The sequence below is a fragment of the Schistocerca americana genome, chromosome 2, assembly GCF_021461395.2.
Source record: "Schistocerca americana isolate TAMUIC-IGC-003095 chromosome 2, iqSchAmer2.1, whole genome shotgun sequence".
Lineage (NCBI taxonomy): Eukaryota > Metazoa > Arthropoda > Insecta > Orthoptera > Acrididae > Schistocerca > Schistocerca americana.
Window position 1 is genome coordinate 461,617,378 of NC_060120.1, and position 23,221 is coordinate 461,640,598.

The window sequence follows — 23,221 nt, forward strand, 5'->3', positions numbered from 1 at the left end:
CAGATGCATAACATTATCTTCTGAAGTTGCAAGCAAATCTTTGTACAGAGACTCGTGCTTTGTTTGGACTCAGCCATTCCTTTCTTTTTCTTATGTTAGCGTAAAGACACCATTTATCGCCACCAGTAACGATACAGGATAGGAATGGTTAGAGTTGTTCAAGACCCAATTGATAACGAGCAAGTAGAGACGCACATATGGCTACTTGCTGAGGTTTGTGAGTATGGCTTCGAGAATGCGGTACCCGTACACCCATTTTTTGAACCTTTCCCACTGCATGCAAATGTGCTAAACAGAGGAAGGATCACTGTTCGTCACATTTGCCCATTCTCAAGTGCAATGACGTGCATCATTATGGAATAATGTGTTTAAACGATTTTCATCAAATACTGAAAATCTTCTTGAATTTGGAGAGCCACTAATGTGAAAACAATCCTCCTTAAAACGAGAATGAGATTTTCACTCTGCAGCGGACTCGGGACCTTCATGCTTGGGTAGCTCAGTCGGTAGAGCACTTGCCAACGAAAGGAAAAGGTCCCTAGTTCGAATCTCGGTCTGGCACACAGTTTTAATCTGCCAGGAAGTTTCGAGAAAACTATTTTCTTGCCGTGCTCTTTCCAATGACAATATCCCCATTCGGATTTCTCCACTTGGCACTCCATTTCCTAGCGTACACACCTCTACACACTTTCTCCAAATGACAAAATGATAATATGTAAATTCAAATAATAATAGTGAACTACAGATAAGAAATAGAAATCGATAAAAAAACCTTAGCAACCAGAATGCCAACATGCAAAACAAATACACTACAAACTTATGCAGCAACCTAATATACAGTATTTGAGAAAACTCAACAGAGAACAAAGATAAACATCTCGTCGCTGAGGTTCACAGTCACATAAGATTTTGTGCATGCGTCATGGTCGCCTTTCGTTTATAAAACTCTTTATTTCTCAAATCTAGTATTGCAATTTCGACTGTGTGGCTTTTATCAGTGGAAATATTTACGCTTTAGCACATGTCAGAACCTAAAAGTCATCTGACATAATGTCACAAAGAAGCATGTTACATCGCATTGTGTCCTTGATTAAAATCTTCTTGAGGGTAATGAGGTCTTTGAATTGCATTGTAAATATGTTGCTCGTATTATGCTTAATTTTTGCTCGAATACGTAATGTCTTGGGGGGAGAGGGGGTTACCTAAATGATGTCGCTCAGTATTTTTGTGTCATGTAAAACACTAGCTGGTATCTTCGCATGGCATTCTGAAGACTCAAGTCTATTTGTTACTGCTTACGAAACCATGTGTGAACAGCTCGATTTTAATGCATTTTAAGTATATTACCTATACGTTATTTTTGGTCGCACCCATTATCATACTTCCATGCATTTCATGGAGGCTACAGGCATGTACATTAGAGAGGATGGGTTGGGTTGGGTTGTTGTGGGTTAGGAGACCAGGCAGCGATGTCACCGGTCTCATCGGAGTAGGGAAGCTTGGGGAAGGAAGTCGGCCGTGCCCTTTCAAAGGAACCATCCCGGCATTTGCCTGGAGCGATTTAGGGAAATCACGGAAAACCTAAACCAGGACAGCTGGACGCGGGATTAATTGCGAGTCCACTGTGCTAACCACTGCACCACCTCGCTCGATGGGAGAGGATGATTCTAGTACGTGCATTTCAGCTAAAATGTATTGTTTAAGTATCTGTAAATAACGCGTGAACACGTTTGCATAGCTACTACAGTTCAATTTTTAGCAATAGCAAGAAAGAATGCTCTAACCACTACGAGTTCAAAGAGTACGCCTACTCATCGACATCGGCATCCATACTCTGCAAATCATTGTGAAACGCCTGGCACTCAGTGGCAAGAAGTATCATCATTCTCAGAGCACAAGTGCATACTCGTTCCATAACAAGGTGCAATAAAGGTGAAAACCAATTCTGTCATAAGTTACTAACATCGAGTGATCCATTCACGCAGGTTGCGAACCTGCCTTGCCAGCAACAGTTTGTAAAGTTAGTAGGGCATCTTTGCTGATGGATGTATAAGAACTTTGATGAAATATTGTTTACCTTTCGCATCTGTCTTCTGTCAGTAAGTCAGCTTCATAAAGGGTAGGGTGCAGATAAATTGTTCCTTAACTGCAGTGGAAGAATAATTAGTTGAGAAGTGTGAAGAGATTTTTTGTTCGAGCATATCGTATTTCAGAATAACAGTGCCCTCCAATATGCTGCTGACACTAACAGATGACCACAAAAAGCATTTAAGTTTGTTGATTGCTCAAACTCCTCAAGGTACGCCCTCATATTTCATACAGAAAAGCATACTCATTTCGTAACAGGTACTTGGCCGCGTGACATCGGCTGAAGTAATGTTACACTCTGCGTACTGAATCCAGTGTGCAGTAGCGTAGGATGCATCAGAAGCATTGTATGGTATACAACCTCAAACTGGAGTTAAAAACATTTATGCACCTTTCTAACAGACTGTTGATAACAGATGATTACCTTGCAGCTCGTAGAGAAATATAATTGAAAAGTTGTGTATTGATACATTTGCAACCACGTTAATTTTGAGTAGATACTTCGTGTGTTGTAACTATAAAAGTGCAAGAAAGCCTCGTTATATGACGCTGCCATTACCTTAAGCACAAATTATATTTCCACCGAATATATATATAAAATTTATGGAAGGATTTTCCAAACAGCAAACTCTGTCTCATCTATTGGAACCTTACCAGCTTCAGAACATCTATCCAGAGTATTAGATGCACATATTTTAAACTGTCGTATAAACTAAACAATATATGTTGTCATGACCTCTGTAGCATGTAGGGGGCTAGAGTGGGATATATCCAGCACCACAATTTGAACAGTACCAACCAAAGTTTATTATTTGAACGACATATTAGGGCGTTTACATTGTATGTTTGTAAAGATAAAATTGAAAAAATGCGGAAAGGAATGTTATGACACAACGTAAATAATTTCGAAGTAAAAGAGACCATGACAAGGGAAGATGCAGATATAATTTTTACAGTTGACAAACATATTACTTTGACTAATATCCTTTTTTTTATCTCTTAAATGTGATGCATTTGGCTGTCAGCTTTTTGCAAAGTTTTACTAAAATTTTTACATTGAGAACTTATAGTAAAATCATTTAAAGAATGAATAGTCTAGTTTCATGTGTGTAATAGCAGAATGTTGGTACATCAGTACTGAATGTGCCGAAGACACTAGTCTTCCATTTAGGATTGTGGATGAACTCAAAATCAGGTCATCTAGGATGTTTCCTCCAATGTGGTCGCAGCCATTTTCATTGCCAACAATTTCATCTGAGATATAGCACTTTCATTAGTAAGAATAGTATCAATGAGATGTTATACTCCATCTCTTCTGTCGCTTCTGAAAGACAGTGAAATTTATTAAGCATAAAAACATTAAAAACCTGTTTTCCTCTGTTTAGCTGTTTGATTTTGATTGATGTTTCTCACTTTATACTGAAACTAACTTGATGAGGTTTTAACCATAAGTTTGTTGAACATGGCACCTTGTTACAGACTTTGATCTTAGTTACTATATTTTTCTCTTTATCAGAGTGCTGTATTTCAAGATATCTAGGCTGGAGCTCAAATATTTTCATTCTTCAATGCTAAGAAGATTCTGAAGATAATTGATTCGAGAGAGAGAGAGAGAGAGAGAGTGCCTGTACAGGTCATGCTGTTTCCATATAGTACATGCTGGTGGTTTGAGTCCACACAGCTGATGGCATCCCTGATATATTACATTTGGTTTAGATCAAGCATACTTGGCAGGCAAGAAATCAGCATGCATTCACTGTCATGCTCATGAGACCACTGTAGTGTGATTCCATCCTTGTGACATGGGCAGTTATCCTGCTGGAAGCTGCAATCTCTGTTGGAGAAGATATATATCCACAATGCAACTGGCTGGCATTCAATTTTGTGATGGGCAGTGGTTATAATGTTTTGTCTCATTAATGTAAACCAGGATGTGTCGATCTCAAGACATGATCCTTAATCCAAATCCCATGCATATATATATAGGTCCAAAGAGAGAGTGATTATGTTTCTAATGACATACATCACTCTTCATGAATTCCACTTACCTTGAATTACAAGCAGTGGCAGTCAGAATGTGTGCTGCTACCACATGATCTTGTAGACATAAAGGTTCATGGAGACCTCTATAGACAAGTCCTCTTCATTTGTGCTGTGTGTTGGAGATATTTAGTGTGCATAACATTCTGTAAGTTCTGTGACACCTGCTGCCAGGGTTGTCACATAAAGTCTTATACTCAAATACATTTTTGTAATGAATAGTGAACATATGAAAACTGGCTGTTTGTGTCTACCTGTTCTCCTACTCAAATATGATTTATTAATTGATAAGTCCATGATCAACAACTCTTTTTTTTCTGCACTGATATATATTAGCCCATATATCAAAGGATCCAGACAACACACACACAGAGAGAGTTCTTGATGGAATTTTATGGCAAGTGTCAGGCAGTTGTTGTAGACTTAGTCGAACAACATCCCTAAATGTAATGTGTTACAGATATTTGTTGCACTGAGATTGGAACTTTCTCCCACTTGCATGTAGTGTTTCTATATATCTTAAAGCCTCTACACACATGGTTGAGTATCAATCCACTTTGAAATCAATGCATATACCTCAGAAATAACAATTGCTTTCCCATACATGCAGATTTCATTCATTTGTACTCGGCTGAATTGTTAGTGACATCATGCAATTTTTGTTTAATCACTCTAGAGGCATAACTCAGCATTGCAATAGGGTTGGTATCAGCTGTCTATTTTTCCTTCTGGTAGCCTATTCTTGAGGATACTGATCGGTGGGAAGTTGCAAATTATTGCATTCAAGTGACCAATTCCCCTAAATGGTTTCAGCTTACCGGAAAAACAGTATGTATAAGGACTTTCGGATTGATGTTTAACAGGCATGTAGGACACCTCAATTACTGGGCTGTGTCAGAACACTGAGAGACAGTATACAGGACATCCATCCCAAGATCATTGTCAGCTGAATGGACAACCTGTCCTATAATGGAACGCAAAATGCCACTTGACCAAGAGGGACAGCTATGCAGCCCTGCAGACATTTGAATGCAACTCACCAGCAGAAAGTGTAATAGCCTCTAACATGGAAGGAACAAAATACCACTATATATTAAGAAAAGGCAAGTAAATATCTTGGTATGAATGGTATCTTGGTATACACATGTAGAACTATTTGAAGATGACAGATTATTTGCCACTGACTAGTTGACTCAATGAATGTCTCACTAAAAATTAAAAGGTTTGGGATCCAATCGGTGTTCAGTTCTAGGATGTTTCCTGTCACTTATTGCTTCCTTCACCTCCAACAATCACTTGTTAATGTGAAAAAATTCCTGGTTGCACATTGGTTTGGGGTCCCTCTGTAACTGGCTGGTCAGTCAGTCCAAAGCTCAGAGGAAGGCAAGGGCATACCACCTGCAATGCCTATTTAAATAGATCAACTTTAAAAGTTGTGGACAGTGTTATTTCAATGTTCAACAGGCATGTGTTGCTGTTACCCAGCTCTGAATTTGTCTACAGAGCCTGGGGAACCATTGCTCTGAATATATCAGCACTTCCATTTCGTAAGACAAGATCCGAAAGTACTAACATTGCAATAGGCACTAGCATCTGATGTGATTCATTGTCCAGTTTTGATATGACTATCAGAAATGACGAAGCGTTTTTGATTCTGTAAGAGTTTCTCTTGGAGCTGAGTATATCAGAACTCGAGACAATAAGTCAAGATTGGAATAATGTATCTACGTGTCTTGTACAGAAAGTGTGATTCCTAAACATTCACACACTGGATGATCATCTCATGACATGAGGAAGCTGTAAGCCAATAGGCAATGTTCTATCCTTACCCTTCTAAGTGTCACTATTTTCCAGTGTTGTGTGTTAAAGACTGAACATGGCTGGATGGTTTTTTTGACTGTTAGAAGCCTATTTGATGCTTAACACTCTGGTGGGCATGCCTTCTGATTTCACGCGAGTGGGCATGCCGCGGCATTTCCACCATAATTTCGTCTTCACTTTCTCAGTTTTAGGCAAACCAAAGGGAAAAAACTGAAATAAAACAGCATATCATTGCATTAATTATTTATTTCAGATAAAAGTAAAAGAAAAAAATCAGTCAACTCTATTAATGTAGGTTACATAAATAAACATCTTCAGCCAGAACAAATTTCCATCTGCTGGTCTTTAGTACCACAAGAAAAACACACAACGTTCTGACGAGAACGCTTCTTGCAGACATTACTTCCACAATTGTCACATGATGTCTTCATCATGACTTATTGTGTTGTCCCCATACGTGACATATTCCAGGTTTGTCATGAAGTGGGCCTCCTTTTCTGAATTTTTCAAAGAATATTTGTATATCTTTCGGAAGATTCGTTAGTTTCACTCTTTGTCCTAGATGATAGGTTTTCTAGAAAAAGCTGTCGTCTGTTTTTATTATCTGGGTGGTTGTGGCTAAAGATGACATTCAAATTTATTCCTGCGCTATCAGGATGTTGATAGAATAATGCCAGCAGCCATCTCCTGGTTATTCTGCTTGTTGTATGACACACACATCTGATCCACAGTATCCACTCCTCCCATGGTTCTGTTATAGACCAAATTTATTGCTGATTTCCCACTTTTGATTTTTTTTTTTTTTTTTTTAAGTGACAGTTGAAGATAAACGGAAATCGTACTGAAAGCCACTGAGTGCTGATTTGCTTTCCCTTGTGGTTACTAGCCTGAAATTCAGGTGGAATTTCCTTCTTGTTTTTTTTTAATATTTATTTCAAAGTTCCGATGGTGGTCAACTTTATCTTGTAGATTCTGAGCTAGACTATAACTGGTGTAATAGTTATAAGTCGTAACATTCCTGTTCATGCCCTCTGTGGGAGTTACCAGTCTTTTGACAATATCTGCAGATTTATTTGATTTTAGATGTGGCCAAGCGAACTGTCTGCCACTTTGAAATTGAGGGTATAACATGTTTTTGTGTCACTAAGGGCATATACACTCCTGGAAATTGAAATAAGAACACCGTGAATTCATTGTCCCAGGAAGGGGAAACTTTATTGACACATTCCCGGGGTCAGATACATCACATGATCACACTGACAGAACCACAGGCACATAGACACAGGCAACAGAGCATGCACAATGTCGGCACTAGTACAGTGTATATCCACCTTTCGCAGCAATGCAGGCTGCTATTCTCCCATGGAGACGATCGTAGAGATGCTGGATGTAGTCTTGTGGAACGGCTTGCCATGCCATTTCCACCTGGCGCCTCAGTTGGACCAGCGTTCGTGCTGGACGTGCAGACCGCGTGAGACGACGCTTCATCCAGTCCCAAACATGCTCAATGGGGGACAGATCCGGAGATCTTGCTGGCCAAGGTAGTTGACTTACACCTTCTAGAGCACGTTGGGTGGCACGGGATACATGCGGACGTGCATTGTCCTGTTGGAACAGCAAGTTCCCTTGCCGGTCTAGGAATGGTAGAACGATGGGTTCGATGACGGTTTGGATGTACCGTGCACTATTCAGTGTCCCCTCGACGATCACCAGTGGTGTAAGGCCAGTGTAGGAGATCGCTCCCCACACCATGATGCCGGGTGTTGACTCTGTGTGCCTTGGTCGTATGCAGTCCTGATTGTGGCGCTCACCTGCACGGCGCCAAACACGCATACGACCATCATTGGCACCAAGGCAGAAGCGACTCTCATCGCTGAAGACGACACGTCTCCATTCGTCCCTCCATTCACGCCTGTCGCGACACCACTGGAGGCGGGCTGCACGATGTTGGGGCGTGAGCGGAAGACGGCCTAACAGTGTGCGGGACCGTAGCCCAGCTTCATGGAGACGGTTGCGAATGGTCCTCGCCGATACCCCAGGAGCAACAGTGTCCCTAATTTACTGGGAAGTGGCGGTGCGGTCCCCTACGGCACTGCGTAGGATCCTACGGTCTTGGCGTGCATCCGTGCGTCGCTGCGGTCCGGTCCCAGGTCGACGGGCACGTGCACCTTCCACCGACCACTGGCGACAACATCGATGTACTGTGGAGACCTCACGCCCCACGTGTTGAGCAATTCGGCGGTACGTCCACCCGGCCTCCCGCATGCCCACTATACGCCCTCGCTCAAAGTCCGTCAACTGCACATACGGTTCACGTCCACGCTGTCGCGGCATGCTACCAGTGTTAAAGACTGCGATGGAGCTCCGTATGCCACGGCAAACTGGCTGACACTGACGGCGGCGGTGCACAAATGCTGCGCAGCTAGCGCCATTCGACGGCCAACACCGCGGTTCCTGGTGTGTCCGCCGTGCCGTGCGTGTGATCATTGCTTGTACAGCCCTCTCGCAGTGTCCGGATCAAGTATGGTGGGTCTGACACATCGGTGTCAATGTGTTCTTTTTTCCATTTCCAGGAGTGTATTTTGATACCATACTTTGCAGGCTTATATGGAACATACTGTACAAACCCACAATTGTCTTTAAAAGCCTCCAGCATTTCATCAGTTGTCACAAATTCACTGACCTTATAGTGAGCAATACAGTTATTTACAAATTCTTGGTGAAACTCACTAAGAGGAGCCAGTTTATCTGTAGACCTTCATTCAATTCTTGTTTCTATATTGTCAAACCTAATTGCTCTAAGAAGAAAAAGGAAATGTTTATAACTGAAAAGTGATCATAAGATAGTCATACCAGTACCATCAGATGCCAACAGTTGGCATGATGTCCTTTCTTTTTGCCAGCCAAAAAAAGTGCAGTGAAAAGAGCATGAATTTCTTCTGCTGAAGTGTCTTTGCAGTGGCGAGCTCTAGAATAGTCGGTATCATTACTTTTTTTCTCAATCCATCTGTTGGTATGAGCTACGATGTCTTCTATCATGTTTTTAGTGATAAAAAGATAAAATGCATCTAAAGATGTAAGTGCATTTCTGGCAGTCCCTTTCGGGCTGAGCAAATTTCGGATATGTTTTTAGCACTTGTTTTCCCTGCAGGTAGGGGCTGACTAATCCAAACTGTTTCACCATCTTTTCCAATATAAAATGTATAGTTACCTTCCGTAACATCATGTGCTACTGTTTCCTGACTGTCATCTTCGTCCTAAGACTGTTCTGATCCACTACTGTGGTTGTTTCCTTTTCCCCATCAAAACCGAGCGAGGTGGTTAGACACTGGACTCGCATATGGGAGGACGACGGTTCAATCCCGCGTCCGGCCATCCTGATTTAGGTTTTCCGTGATTTCCCTAAATCGCTCCAGGCAAATGCCGGGATGGTTCCTTTCAAAGGGCACGGCCGACTTCCTTCCCCGTCCTTCCCTAATCCGATGAGACCGATGACCTCGCTGTCTGGTCTCCTTCCCCCAAAAACCACCACCACCACCCCATCAAAATTGTATTCAGATTCATCACACGTCAACTCATCTTCTGAAATTTCCACTAGAATTCATAGGTTCTCTTCAGGATCCTTTACAATATCACTTTGCCTGGAAATAAATATAATGTGCCCACAAAACAACAAGTTAACACTCTAAACAAGAATAAATGATGAAAATGTGTGTAACAAATTGTAAGCATGTAATGTTGAACAAATACTTACATGACTAGGCGCATTGTGGCAATCGCACCGCAGAGGCAGAACTGAAGTTAACAATGCTGTTGCAACAGAACAATGGCCATGTATGATTTCAAACGAGGTTCCACACTCAATCTATGATGAAGATTGCATACTAGATTCCATGGAAACCAACAACTAGCACCAGCTAGTGGACACTCAGAAAACTAAAATTTGCGGTGTGTATGCCATGGTGCACCCACTGGAGTGTTAAACCGTTTGCTTTACCATAGACACATGGTCTTTGTAGTCAGCAACAAGATGACAATGTGCGATTAAGGATGGTTCCCACATTACGGTGTTCGGACGAAACTGTTTTTGCTTTGGGAGCCGATTAACTTTTCTGCATTCAATTCATCCAGGTACTGCAGAATGCCATCCTTGCATTGTTTTTGTGCCTATTATAAGGTATCTTGAATCATTTTCTGCTGGCTACTTTTCAATTTTTTTTTTTTTTTCTTCACATCCATTCCAATGTCTTAAGGAGTGAATATACATCTATGTAATGATTTGTTAGTCACTCAGAAAGATGGTATCTGAGGACACTGTGAAGGAAACCAGCAGAGCATTAAAGGGTATTCCTCTGGCTAGACCTAGCACTGGTACATAGCAATAAAATCTTGAAATCCCCCAGGGCAACAGGTTATTCCAACCTTGACTTAAGTTTTGACACACTCAACTCCAAGAGAGATTCTTTCAGCACATGTCTGGAAATACCCCAATAATGGATGACAAATGTTAAACATGAGACAGTGGCAGGTGACATAGCTTACCCATAGCTCACTGCACTTGAAGCGACTGGGCTTGTCGATCCTACTGTCACTGGTAGGGGGCATTGTTACACATTGCTCTGCTTGGATACTCTGTTTTTGAACACCTTTTGTAAATGAGATCTGCTGTAAACATAGAAGTTGCAGAAATATTGTCCTCACTGTAACCAAACAAAATCTGTTCTGATTTTGTGTTTCTTTCCTTTTGTCCCTTCTTTTATTATACAGGGTTTATTTAATAAAGAATATGCAGATCATTTACTGCTAGTGATTCAAATTGGAGGCTTATGTTTATTTATTTGTGATGCAGTATGGTAGATTGTTCTTGTACTGCTCTGTGCAGTGAACCAGTGGAGACCATGAGGCTGTTAAATACAATAATAAATCATACCTAAATGTAGACACAAGGATATCTAATAAAATGAAAAAAAAAAATAATAATAATACTGCCTACCAGATGCAAGACTAAAACCATGACACGAAATGCTAAAGTCACACACATAAGCTTAAGCCACACTGAGGTAAATACTTGACTTGGGTTGGGATGATTGTGTGACAGACCAACAGGCTCCACCATTGCAAGTGCAGTAGCAAGTCATCAAGTCATACAGTGACGTCACACGTTCAATGTTTGACATCCACTTTTGAGGTATTTCCTGACATTTACTGCCTCATGTATCTTTATTAAATTATTTGTCTGAGCATTATCTACATTGCTTTGGGGAGTTTTAAACATTAATAGGAACAACTTTCATCATTCACTCTTTGCTGTGGACATCCAAATGACTGTAATTTTTGGAATTCCCTCAACTTGAAGCAGTATGAGGACGGACAGAATGAGTGTTGGCATTGGTTTGTTGGCTCTTCTTGCACAGTTGTGACCCTCCTAGCTGTCTCTGACAGATGTTCTTCACTGTTAAGCTGATTAAATGCACATGTTTATGTTCAGCAAGGATGGCGATGGAGCACGTTGTTGAATGCTGTGTAGTCATCATATGTAATGTGGTATGACAGGTTATTTGAAATTATTTGATAGTATTGTAAATAACCTTTCCTATCTTTTGCCTTTTGTATGGAGTATAGCTATGTATGGAAGTGAAACGTGGATGATAAATAGTTCAGACAAAAAGAGAATAGAATCTTTTGAAATGTGGTGCTACAGAAGAATGCTGAAGATTAGGTGGGTCTATCACATAACTAATGAGGAGGTATTGAATAGAATTGGGGAGAAGGGAAATCTGTGGCACAACTTGACTAGAAGACGGGATCGGTTGGTAGGACATATTCTGAGGCATCAAGGGATCACCAATTTAGTATTGGAGGGCAGAGTGGAGGGTAAAAGTCTTAGAGGGAGACCAAGAGATGAATACACTAAACAGATTCAGAAGGATGTAGGTTACAGTGGGTACGGGGAGATGAAGCAGCTTGCACAGGATAGAGTAGCATGGTGAGCTGCATCAAACCAGTCTCTGGACTGAAGACCACAACAACAACAACAACAACAACAACATCTTTTGCCTCACCTTTTATATTGTTGATGGTTCTCTTGTAAAACAACATGCTGAAATTTCTAATGTATTGGAAGGAGGTGAACCAAAAATTCAAGGGGGTGGTATAGATCTAATATATAGTTTCATTGTCTGATAGCTCCTCACATTGTTGTAGTCTTAATGGACCACTCAGTAATCAGATTTCTTATCTTGTGCAGAACACCTGGTTAAGGGTTTCAGATAGTTTGAAGTATTGTTTATGATTGACTGCCATAAAACATTCTGATGTCCAAAGTTTTCTACACATGTTCTATCCAATTTTCATATTCCATGTTTTTCATAAATAATTTACGGTGGTTCCTTTTTTGAAGGGAAGCAAAAAAGTGTGAATGCTAAAATCATATTCTGGGCATCACGCTTCTGGCTGTCATACAGGACCAATATACTAATTACATTCACATCACCTGACTTCTAGCAAGTGTGTGTGTGTGTGTGTGTGTGTGTGTGTGTGTGTGTGTGTGTGGGGACCACTCACATAAATGTATTGAAATTTTATGTTTTACAGTTCTGCAAGACTTCTGCAAGCTGGCACTGGACTTCCTACGTAAAGGTGCAAACATGAAGTTGTACCATACTGCTGCAAGTTAGTATTTTATAAGTAACTTGTTATCTAATTTTTATGAAAGATATAGCAAATTTGTTTTAAAAAAATATTTGATTCTTTCAGATAAACTTGGGGTTCAGCCCGAAGCAATACGAAATGTTGTTGAGGGACTTGTCAACCTGCTTGTAGAAAGCAGTAAACATGAGGTACTTCCTGCTTTGCACATGTCTGAAGAGTAGTCATAAGAAAAAAATTTGTAGACATATTTGGAATAAGGGAAAGTTTTAAGTAGCACAGTTATTCATTTGAGAAATAATTGACAGTATATTCAACTTTATTTGTATATTTCACAGTAACAGAAGAGTTACAGAAGTAGTAGTGAGACAATAGTAATAGAGTAATAAGCAATAAGTACTATATGTAGATCACTGTTTGCCTGTCATATTTTAGCTTCATGTGATTGTTAAACTGGATCCTCCAATAAAGCCATAACTGTAGTCATCTATTCTTGGTTCAGTTAAAACACAAGCAGCATCATACATACGTAACTAAAAATGTCACCAAGCAAGTAGCAACTATAGAATTCATCCATATACATAGTGTGGCCAAGTATGATGATTTAAGGTAATTTAAAAACTTCGTAACTTTTAAAATACACCCAGTTGAATAATGTCCAACGTTTACCATTATGTTGTGTGGCAGTACACAGTGACAAATTCAGATAATTATGTAAAATCTTAACCAGAAAAAGATTTTATCTTCGAATTGTAATTGTAGCTTTATACCATATTTACAATTTTATAAATAGTCATGATGGCTCTCTTTTAATCCAAAAGTCTAGGGTTTGTTTTCTATATCCACACTCTTTATTGACAATTACTAAATGCACAAAAATTACATCAGCTAATTACTGCATGCCGAATAATGACAAAGTTAGAGAAACATTAACATAACTAATAACTGTCTGAGTACTGACTGCACACTGGCACGGAGCTGGTCTGACTTGAGAACATTTCATATGGTGGAGAAGGTGCAAGAGGGCGAGGCCCTGCTGTCAGTGGCCCAGCACGTTCATATTTTCTGGCCGGGACACTGTGTGTGGGTGATGGTGGCACATTTGCTTCATCTGGCTGCTGCTGTTGTCGTGTTCAAATGCTGCAGTTGTGGATTGTACGGGGGCACCGTCGCATCCCTCCTCTCTTCCGCAGAGCTGGCTCCACGGCTATCAGTGCACAGAAAAGGAGGACCACACTAGCCAGACTGCTGCTGGTGGAAGATTGGCACAGACAAGGAAGCCACCCGATCCACCCAGGTGTCCCGACAACAATGATAGTGTTGATGGCGGCAGTGCAGTGGCAACTGCAGAGTGACAGTGCTGGCTTCCATTGGCTAATCAGCATCTGCAGAGGCACCAACCTTGCGGGGACTGGCTGTCTGCTGTCTCCAGCCCATCGAGGTGTGCAGTCGGCTGTATTCCAGACAATGGTGCACTTGCCTCGGTGATGGCCCCTCGCATGGGGCCTCTGTGGACCGTGCAGTGGCAAGAGACAGAAGCTGCAATGACTGGGTAACATCGGTCCAGGGGCTCTGATGAATAGGGGGAAGTGGGAGGGTGTGGTTCCTGCAGGAGGTCCCTCTGACGGTGTCTGCTGTGACTGCAGTGGGTTGTTGCCCCACTGAGGGTGGAGTTAATTATGACAGTAGGAGAGAGGTGACCTGCTGCTAACTGAAGGGAATGTTTGCCAGCTGTGCATCTCGAAAACCGTAGACAGTGCCCGTATTGGCCACTGACTGAAAGTGCATGCCCAGGCTGGATTGCCCACAGCATATCAAGAAGGGTGCAGCTATGCCACAGGCCATGACGCAGGATGGAACAGGTGTAGCAGCATCTGCTGGGCTGTGGTCTTTTATTGTGGTGGCATTGTTGATGTTTAGGAACAGACACAATGCCATATCAGCAGGCGAGTCCATCAAGCACTTTGCCAATTGCACCCCAAATGTATGCACCACGTGTTCCACATCATCATTCGATTGGGGTAAAGTGGTGTGGATGTGAGGTAATACCGCTCCAGATGCAGAAATCACTGAACAGTGCAGATGCAAATTGTGGGCCAGTCAATGCGGACTGGGTCCCACAGGTGATCAGGAGTGGGACACGGAGCAAAAGTTTATGTGGTGGCTGCCTGATGCTTGGCACACTGTTTGTGCACACAGACAAGCTTCTCAATCGGTGAATCAGCTCCAGGCCAGTAGAGAAAATGCTTCACTAGCATTTTAAAATGAGTTATGCCACAATGACCACAGTGGAGAAGTGCAAGAATATGCTATCATAGGACTGGCAGGATAACAGTGTAGACCTTGTCTGAATGTGTGATAAGATGATGTGTTCAATCAACCATCGCCAGCTGATTACGAAGAAGGAAAAAGTTGCGGAGCAAACCTGATTCCTTAGTGAATAACCATTTGGGCCAATCTTTAGAGACACAATGGGAGACCTGACAGGGCACTGCATCTTGTTGAGTGGCTTTCTCTGTGCACTTTACTGTGAGTGGGAGCCTATCCAATGCCTGGTGCACATGGTCATTGATTTGGAAGCACCTAATTTCCATTTTGTCAAATTCAGAGTCAGGGTCAATGTGTAAGCGTGACAGCGCATCTACATTGGCATGATGAACAGTGAGATGACGATGACTCTTGCACTGATACACACTCAGAAATAAAGCCCACTGCTGCAGTCTTTGTGTGGTCCTGTCAAGAACCAGAGAAAGGGGGCAGATAAGTGCCACAGGCAGTTTATGGTTGTTGATGAGATGGAATTCATTTCCACTAAGGAAAATGTTGAACTTGCAGACTGCGTAGACAGTCACCAGTGCTTCATTTTCTATTTGAAAATAATTTGTTTGAGTAGCTGTCCACATCTTTGAGGCATATGCCAGAGGTTGTTCACATACATCATCTTCCCTATGAGACAAAGCCACTCCAAGTCCATAGTGGGACGTGTCTGTGGCAAGAACCAACTCTTTACTTGGTGCAAAGGTACCAAGAAACGGGGAAGGCAGTAGAAGCAACTTGATAGGGCGAATGCATTGGCGCAGTCCACCAACCAGGCAAAAGGAACACCTTTCTCCCATAAGTTGTTTAAGCGGTGAATGACATCCACTGTATTGGAGATAAATTTTGAATAGTAACTGACTTTTCCCAAAAATGCTTAGAATTGTTTCAGGTTTTGTGACGTAGGAGTGTTGGCAATAGCCTTTAGATGATCATATGTAAGATGGACACTGTTCTTCAAAAGATGACGACACACATATTCTACTTCTGCCTGAAAACACTCTGACTGCAGGTTGCACTTAAGGCCTGCCTCTTGCAGTTTAGTGAAGATACTCCAAAGGTTGTCAAGATGTTCCTGCCTTGGGAACCCTGTGACTAAAATGTCATCTAGACAGTTTGCACAACAGGGGATGTTGCATGTTAACTATTCTAAGAATCGCTGAAAAATAGTCAGGGCACTTGGTATGCCAAAAGGCAACCTCGTGTAATGATGTAACCCGAATGGGGTGTTGGGGAGCGGAATCCAGGGGAAACTGTAGGTACGCCTCCACCAAATCAATTTTTGAAAAAAGCATTCACCACTTGCCAGTTTCATGAGGCTTTTTTTGGTCTGAAGAATCAGATAAGAATCCAATATCGACTGAGTGTTAATGGTGGACTTCAGATCTCCACACAAACTGGAAGTTTGCGAATGACAACTAATGGTGTAGGTCATTGGCTAGAGGTGACTGGTTCAATGATACCAAGACCCTGCAGTCTATTAAGTTCCTCCTACACTGACAATCTCAGTGTGAAGGGGAGAGGCTGAACAAGACAAAATATAGGTCTGGCTGCCTGTTTGAGGGTGAAGTGTGCCACTCCCAAACCTAGCGAAAACAGTGGACCAAACTCACGGCAGAGGATAATAACATCTACTATTTAGAGATTTGATAAAAGACTAGCAGTGAAAATAGAACAATCAACTGGACAGAAAGCTAAAATTATGCAATAATTTATGCCATGTTCTTCAGACAACAAAATCTTTTTTCCAATTTTCAAGCCTCTAGGCCCTGGTTGTTCCTTGTAGCTAGATTCAGATTTGACCGCAGCCATTTTTATAAACAGTTGCACAAACTGAACATTGTGGAGTCTCCTTTCTGTTCAGGCAGTTGACACAGTAAGGCTCTTCTATGGGTGTTGTGTCATACGACTAGTGTCTGTGATCCTATTAACAATCATACAGCCACGTGCAGAGAGTGGTTGTCGTCCATGGCTGCTTGCTGCACGGCCTCAGGTGATCACAGGTACACATAAACATGCAGGATTATTTTCCTTCATGTCTCCAACAGTTGCCCTGGCTCCTTATGATCTATAGCTGACTTTCTGTGGTCCCTTAATACGGAGCTCCCTTTGCCAAGTGTTCCAGTCACTCTGATATCAATACTGGTTGCAGCTCGCGGCACCTCCAGTGAGTGTCCACTGCTTAAGGTTGAGAAGCGTATCGCAGGCCACATGTGAAAGCACTGGTCCCTCGCCGAGTGCCTCCTCGGCACGTTTTATGGGATACTGCCTCTGTCATCATCTCCAGGCTCTCCACCTTGTGGGATTTCATTCTACCACTGATTGTGGCTAGTTACAACCAATAGTAGAGCATCACAGTATGCAGTGATGGACTCTAAGCCAGCACCCAGTTATGCACCTAATCACTATTGTTGTGTTGTTCAGCAACTTAATAAAGTTGTATGTTCTGGGCTGCCTGGGCTCATATGCAGCAACATCTCATTTCGTCTGTCACAAACACAAAAATGGGTGTCCCAAACTGTTGTGTACATAGATCCGCATAGTCAGTGCTTACACAACTTTCCCACCAGAGCGCGCCCCGCTAAGCACAACAGCGCAGGCGCAGCGCTCGTCCATCTCCGCACTACAAGATGGCACTGCCTAAGAGACGGACCAAATTCTGCTTCCGCCGATCCGCGTATTAATATGTAACGCAGCCAATGAGATTGCTGCTAACGTAGATCCTTTTCTCCTCGCGGATCACACTCACGCAGTGATACCTGAATGCGCGAGGTATTATAACGAGTGTACAGACCTCCAATTAGTCAATCTGCATTAGTCTGTACCAGTGTGTAGCCTCTCTCTCTCTCTCTCTCTCTCTCTCTCTGTGTGTGTGTGTGTGTGTGTGTGTGTGTGTGTGTGTGTGTGTGTGTGAGAGAGAGAGAGAGAGAGAGAGAGAGAGAGAGAGAGAGAGAGAGAGAGAGAGATACATCATTGGGTAAGTTTCAAAGAATTTTGTGTCTGAATACACCACTCCTTTTTGTGCCACATTAAGGCTGAGTGATGGATGGTGAAAATCTTTTTACTTCTATTATTATATTCATGAATGTCTTTAAGTTGTGGTTGACTGGTGACAACAAACTTGTAAGATAGTAAATGCACTGTGGTATTGTGTAGCGGTTGTCAGAATGGCTAGTTGTTTAGAGAGATTTCTTCTAAACTACCATTATTACCCACTTCTGTGCAACAAACTCTTCTTCCTTGTTGTTGAGGTACCTCTCAGTATGATGATCCCATAACACATTAGTGAATGGAAACAGGAAAAGTCAGTAATTTTATTTGTAAAATTGGTTGACAATACAAGTTTGCTAGAATTGTGACGAGGTTAACGTGGGCCATCCAAAGACTGTGTTAGCTAATTTCCTATATGTTTTGACTGATACTTCATTTTCATCATCACTGTTGTTTGTGGTAGATGACAGCATCATGCATTTCAAGGCAGTTTTCTTCCTTGTTGTTAAGGTATCTCTCAATATAATGATCCCGTAATACATTGTTGTTGTTGTGGTCTTCAGTCCTGAGACTGGTTTGATGCAGCTCTCCATGCTACTCTATCCTGTGCAAGCTTTTTCATATCCCAGTACCTACTGCAACCTACATCCTTCTGAATCCGCTTAGTGTATTCATCTCTTTGTCTCCCCCCTACGATTTTTACCCTCCACGCTGCCCTCCAATGCTAAATTTGTGATCCCTTGATGCCTCAAAACATGTCCTACCAACCGATCCCTTCTTCTAGTCAAGTTGTGCCACAAACTTCTCTTCTCCCCAATCCTATTCAATACCTCCTCATTAGTTACGTGATCTACCCACCTTATCTCCAGCATTCTTCTGTAGCACCACATTTCGAAAGCTTCTATTCTCTTCTTGTCCAAACTATTTATCTTCCATGTTTCACTTCCATACATGGCTACACTCCATACAAATACTTTCAGAAAAGTTTTCCTGACATTTAAATCTATACTCGATGTTAACAAATTTCTCTTCTTGAGAAACGCTTTCCTTGCCATTGCCAGTCTACATTTTATATCCTCTCTACTTCGACCATCATCAGTTATTTTACTCCCTAAATAGCAAAACTCCTTTACTACTTTTAGTGTCTCATTTCCTAATCTAATTCCCTCAGCATCACCCGACTTAATTTGACTACATTCCATTATCCTCGTTTTGCTTTTGTTGATGTTCATCTTATATCCTCCTTTCAAGACACTGTCCATTCCGTTCAACTGCTCTTCCAAGTCCTTTGCTGTCTCTGACAGAATTACAATGTCATCGGCAAACCTCAAAGTTTTTACTTCTTCTCCATGAATTTTAATACCTACTCTGAATTTTTCTTTTGTTTCCTTTACTGCTTGCTCAATATACAGGTTGAATAACATCGGGGAGAGGCTACAACCCTGTCTCACTCCTTTCCCAACCACTCCTTCACTTTCATGCCCCTCGACTCTTATAACTGCCATCTGGTTTCTGTACAAATTGTAAATAGCCTTTCGCTCCCTGTATTTTACCCCTACCACCTTCAGAATTTGAAAGAGAGTATTCCAGTTAACATTGTCAAAAGCTTTCTCTAAGTCTACAAATGCTAGAAACGTAGGTTTGCCTTTTCTTAATCTTTCTTCTAAGATAAGTCGTAAGGTCAGTATTGCCTCACGTGTTCCAACATTTCTACGGAGTCCAAACTGATCTTCCCCGAGGTTGGCTTCTACTAGTTTTTCCATTCGTCTGTAAAGAATTCGCGTTAGTATTTTGCAGCTGTGACTTATTAAACTGATAGTTCGGTAATTTTCACATCTGTCAACACCTGCTTTCTTTGGGATTGGAATTATTATATTCTTCTTGAAGTCTAGGGGTATTTCGCCTGTCTCATACATCGTGCTCAACGGATGGTAGAGTTTTGTCATGACTGGCTCTCCCGAGGCCATCAGTAGTTCTAATGGAATGTTGTCTACTCCCGGGGCCTTGTTTCGACTCAGGTCTTTCAGTGCTCTGTCAAACTCTTCACGCAGTATCTTATATCCCATTTCGTCTTCATCTACATCCTCTTCTGTTTCCATAATATTGTCCTCAAGTACATCGCCCTTGTATAGGGTAAACCCTCTATATACTCCTTCCACCTTTCTGCCTTCCCTTCTTTGCATAGAACTGGGTTGCCATCTGAGCTCTTGATATTCATACAAGTGGTTCTCTTCTCTCCGAAGGTCTCTTTAATTTTCCTGTAGGCAGTATCTATCTTACCCCTAGTGAGACAAGCCTCTACATCCTTACATTTGTCCTCTAGCCATCCCTGCTTAGCCATTTTGCACTTCCTGTCGATATCATTTTTGAGACGTTTGTATTCCTTTTTGCCTTCTTCATTTACTGCATTTTTATATTTTCTTCTTTCATCAATTAAATTCAATATTTCTTCTGTTACCCAAGGATTTCTATTTGCCCTCATCTTTTTACCTACTTGATCGTCTGCTGCCTTCACTACTTCATCCCTCAGAGCTACCCATTCTTCTTCTACTGTATTTCTTTCCCCCATTCCTGTCAATTGTTCCCTTATGCTCTCCCTGAAACTCTCTACAACCTCTCGTTCTTTCAGTTTATCCAGGTCCCATCTACTTAAATTCCCACCTTTTTGCAGTTTCTTCAGTTTCAATCTGCAGTTCATAACCAATAGATTGTGGTCAGAATCCACATCTGCCTCAGGAAATGTCTTACAATTTAAAACCTGTTTCCTAAATCTCTGTCTTACCATTATATAATCTATCTGATACCTTTTAGTATCTCCAGGATTCTTCCAGCTATACAACCTTCTTTTATGATTCTTGAACCAAGTGTTAGCTATGATTAAGTTATGCTCTGTGCAAAATTCTACTAGGCGGCTTTCCCTTTCATTCCTTCCCCCCAATCCATATTCACCTACTATGTTTCCTTCTCTCCCTTTTCCTACTGACGAATTCCAGTCACCCATGACTATTAAATTTTCGTCTCCCTTTACTACCTGAATAATTTCTTTTATCTCGTCATACATTTCATCTATTTCTTCATCATTTGCAGAGCTAGTTGGCATATAAACTTGTACTACTGTAGTAGGCATGGGCTTTGTGTCTATCTTGGCCACAATAATGCGTTCACTATGCTGTTTGTAGTAGCTAACCCACACTCCTATTTTTTTATTCATTATTAAAACTACTCCTGCATTACCCCTATTTGATTTTGTATTTATAACCCTGTAGTCACCTGACCAAAAGTCTTGTTCCTCCTGCCACCGAACTTCACTAATTCCCACTATATCTAACTTTAACCTATCCATTTCCCTTTTTAAACTTTCTAACCTACCTGCCCGATTATATGAACTTTGTTGCAACCATTGAGCAGTATTCCATGTGGCCATCAGACTTCTTGTTACCTTTCATTTTAATTAAAATTATATCTAAAGCTAATGTTCTCTGTCTCAGAGCCTTTGTCTCATACTGAGTCCTCTGTACTGATACTAATACTGTTACTGTTACTGTTGTTGTTGTTGTTGTTGTTGTTGTTGTTGTTGTTGGTGGTGGTGGTCTTCAGTCCGCAGACTGATTTGAGATCAGTTCTCCATGCTACACTGTGCTGTGTTAGCCTCTTCACCTCCACATAACTACTACAACCTACATCAATTTGGAGCTGCTTACTGCATTATAGCCTTGCCCTCTCCCTTTCTGTACAATTTTTACACCCCACACTTCCTTCCATGCCGCAGAATGTGTCTTAATCAGTTCCTTGTTTAGTCAAGACGTCCTATAAATTTCTTCCCCCCCCCCCCCCCCCCCATTTAATTTAGTATCTCATTTATTATTCAATCCATCTTATCTTCAGTATTATTCTGTAGCACCACATTTCAAAAACTTCTATTCTTCTCTTGCCTGAACTGCTTATCATCAGTGTTTCACTTTTGCACAAGGCTACACTCCAAGCAAACACCAAGGAACATCAGGTGAAGTAACAGTAAATCTTATTGCACCTTTGAGGTAGTGCACCTCGAGTTACACTGACTTGGCTATGCTGCATTTCACCATTAGGTGCCTGGCAGAGGATTCATCAAAACACTTTTACTATTCCTCTGCCATTCCATTCTCTAAAACTTTCTTGAAAAAGCCTTGATGCATCAAAAACACCTTTGTTTTCATGATTGACACCCCAACTCGCACATCATATCCCTGACACACTCTCCCATATTTTGTGATAGTACAAAACAACCTTAAATTCTTTGAACTTTTTCAATGTGTTCCATCAATCCTATCTGGTAAGGATACCATACCGCACAGCAGAATTCTAGCAGAGGGCAGACAAGCATAGTGTAAGCAGTCTCTTCAGTAGACCTGTTGCATCTTCTAACTGTTCTGCCAATAAAAGTCAGTTTTTGATTTGCTTTCCCTAAAACATTATCTGTGTGATTGTTCAGATTTCAGGAACATTGCATCATAATTCTGAACAACACAGGCACTATAATATCATATTAATCCACCGACACCAGGCAGGCAACTTCCATTTAAATTTGGCTCCTTTGTATGGGAATGTACATAATGAATGTACGAGTGCATTTTGTAGACACATGGAAGTTTAGTTCTGGCCATGGGACATGCTCGGACAGCGTAGTGGTAAGGCAGCAGCATGCAATTAGAGGGAAATTTGGGTTGAGTCTCAGTCCGGCACAAATTTTCATTGTCGTCATTCCGTTACACAGCTGATGGTTGTTCGTATTTGCGACTATGACTACATTTCATGTACTTCTCCCTGTGTTAACCTGCAGACAGATTTGATAGCATACTCTGACTCAGTTCTGTCCTACGCCATAATCTTCTGATGTGTTGGAGTCAAATTGAAAAAGGTATTTATGCTAGGGTGAATTCAGGAATTCACTAACACAATACTAGGTGTAAAATATAACTTCTCCATAGACTGTGTATTAATATCTAGGATTGAGGGTGGAGCTATTTTATTCTGGTGGAAAGGGTTATAACTGGTTGTCAGTTGACTTCTGACAGAAAACTGAAAATTGACAAATATTTAAAGTCAAAGTAAAAGAATACATTAGTCACCCTGTTTACAATATATCAGAACACTTGTACTCAAGAGTGTAAATTCCACATATCTCGCTGAGCAAGGTGGCACAGTGGTTAGCACATTGGACTCGCATTCAGGATGACGATGGTTAAAACCTGCATTCGGCCATCCCGATTGTTTTTCGTGATTTCCCTAAATTGCTTCAGGCAAATGCCAGAATGTTTTCTGGCATTGTTGTGTTGTG

The 23,221-nt window shown here is 41.4% G+C and overlaps 1 protein-coding gene across 4 annotated transcripts in view; it reads left to right on the top strand.

The window, feature by feature from the left end:
* The first annotated feature begins 2,044 nt into the window (after positions 1–2,044).
* Positions 2,045–23,221, top strand: part of LOC124596243 (COMM domain-containing protein 2) — a 41,129-nt gene continuing 19,952 nt past the window's right edge. Inside the window, exons 1-4 of one of the 4 annotated variants that reach the window (XM_047135307.1) lie at positions 2,051–2,299; positions 4,992–5,231; positions 12,544–12,621; positions 12,706–12,788. In XM_047135307.1, the coding sequence (XP_046991263.1) occupies positions 5,195–5,231; positions 12,544–12,621; positions 12,706–12,788 (198 nt within the window). In that variant the 5' untranslated portion in view covers positions 2,051–2,299; positions 4,992–5,194. Of the gene's footprint in view, positions 2,300–4,985; positions 5,232–12,543; positions 12,622–12,705; positions 12,789–23,221 lie in introns of those variants that run through there. The other 3 variants (XM_047135310.1, XM_047135306.1, XM_047135309.1) reach the window with 3 other exon arrangements.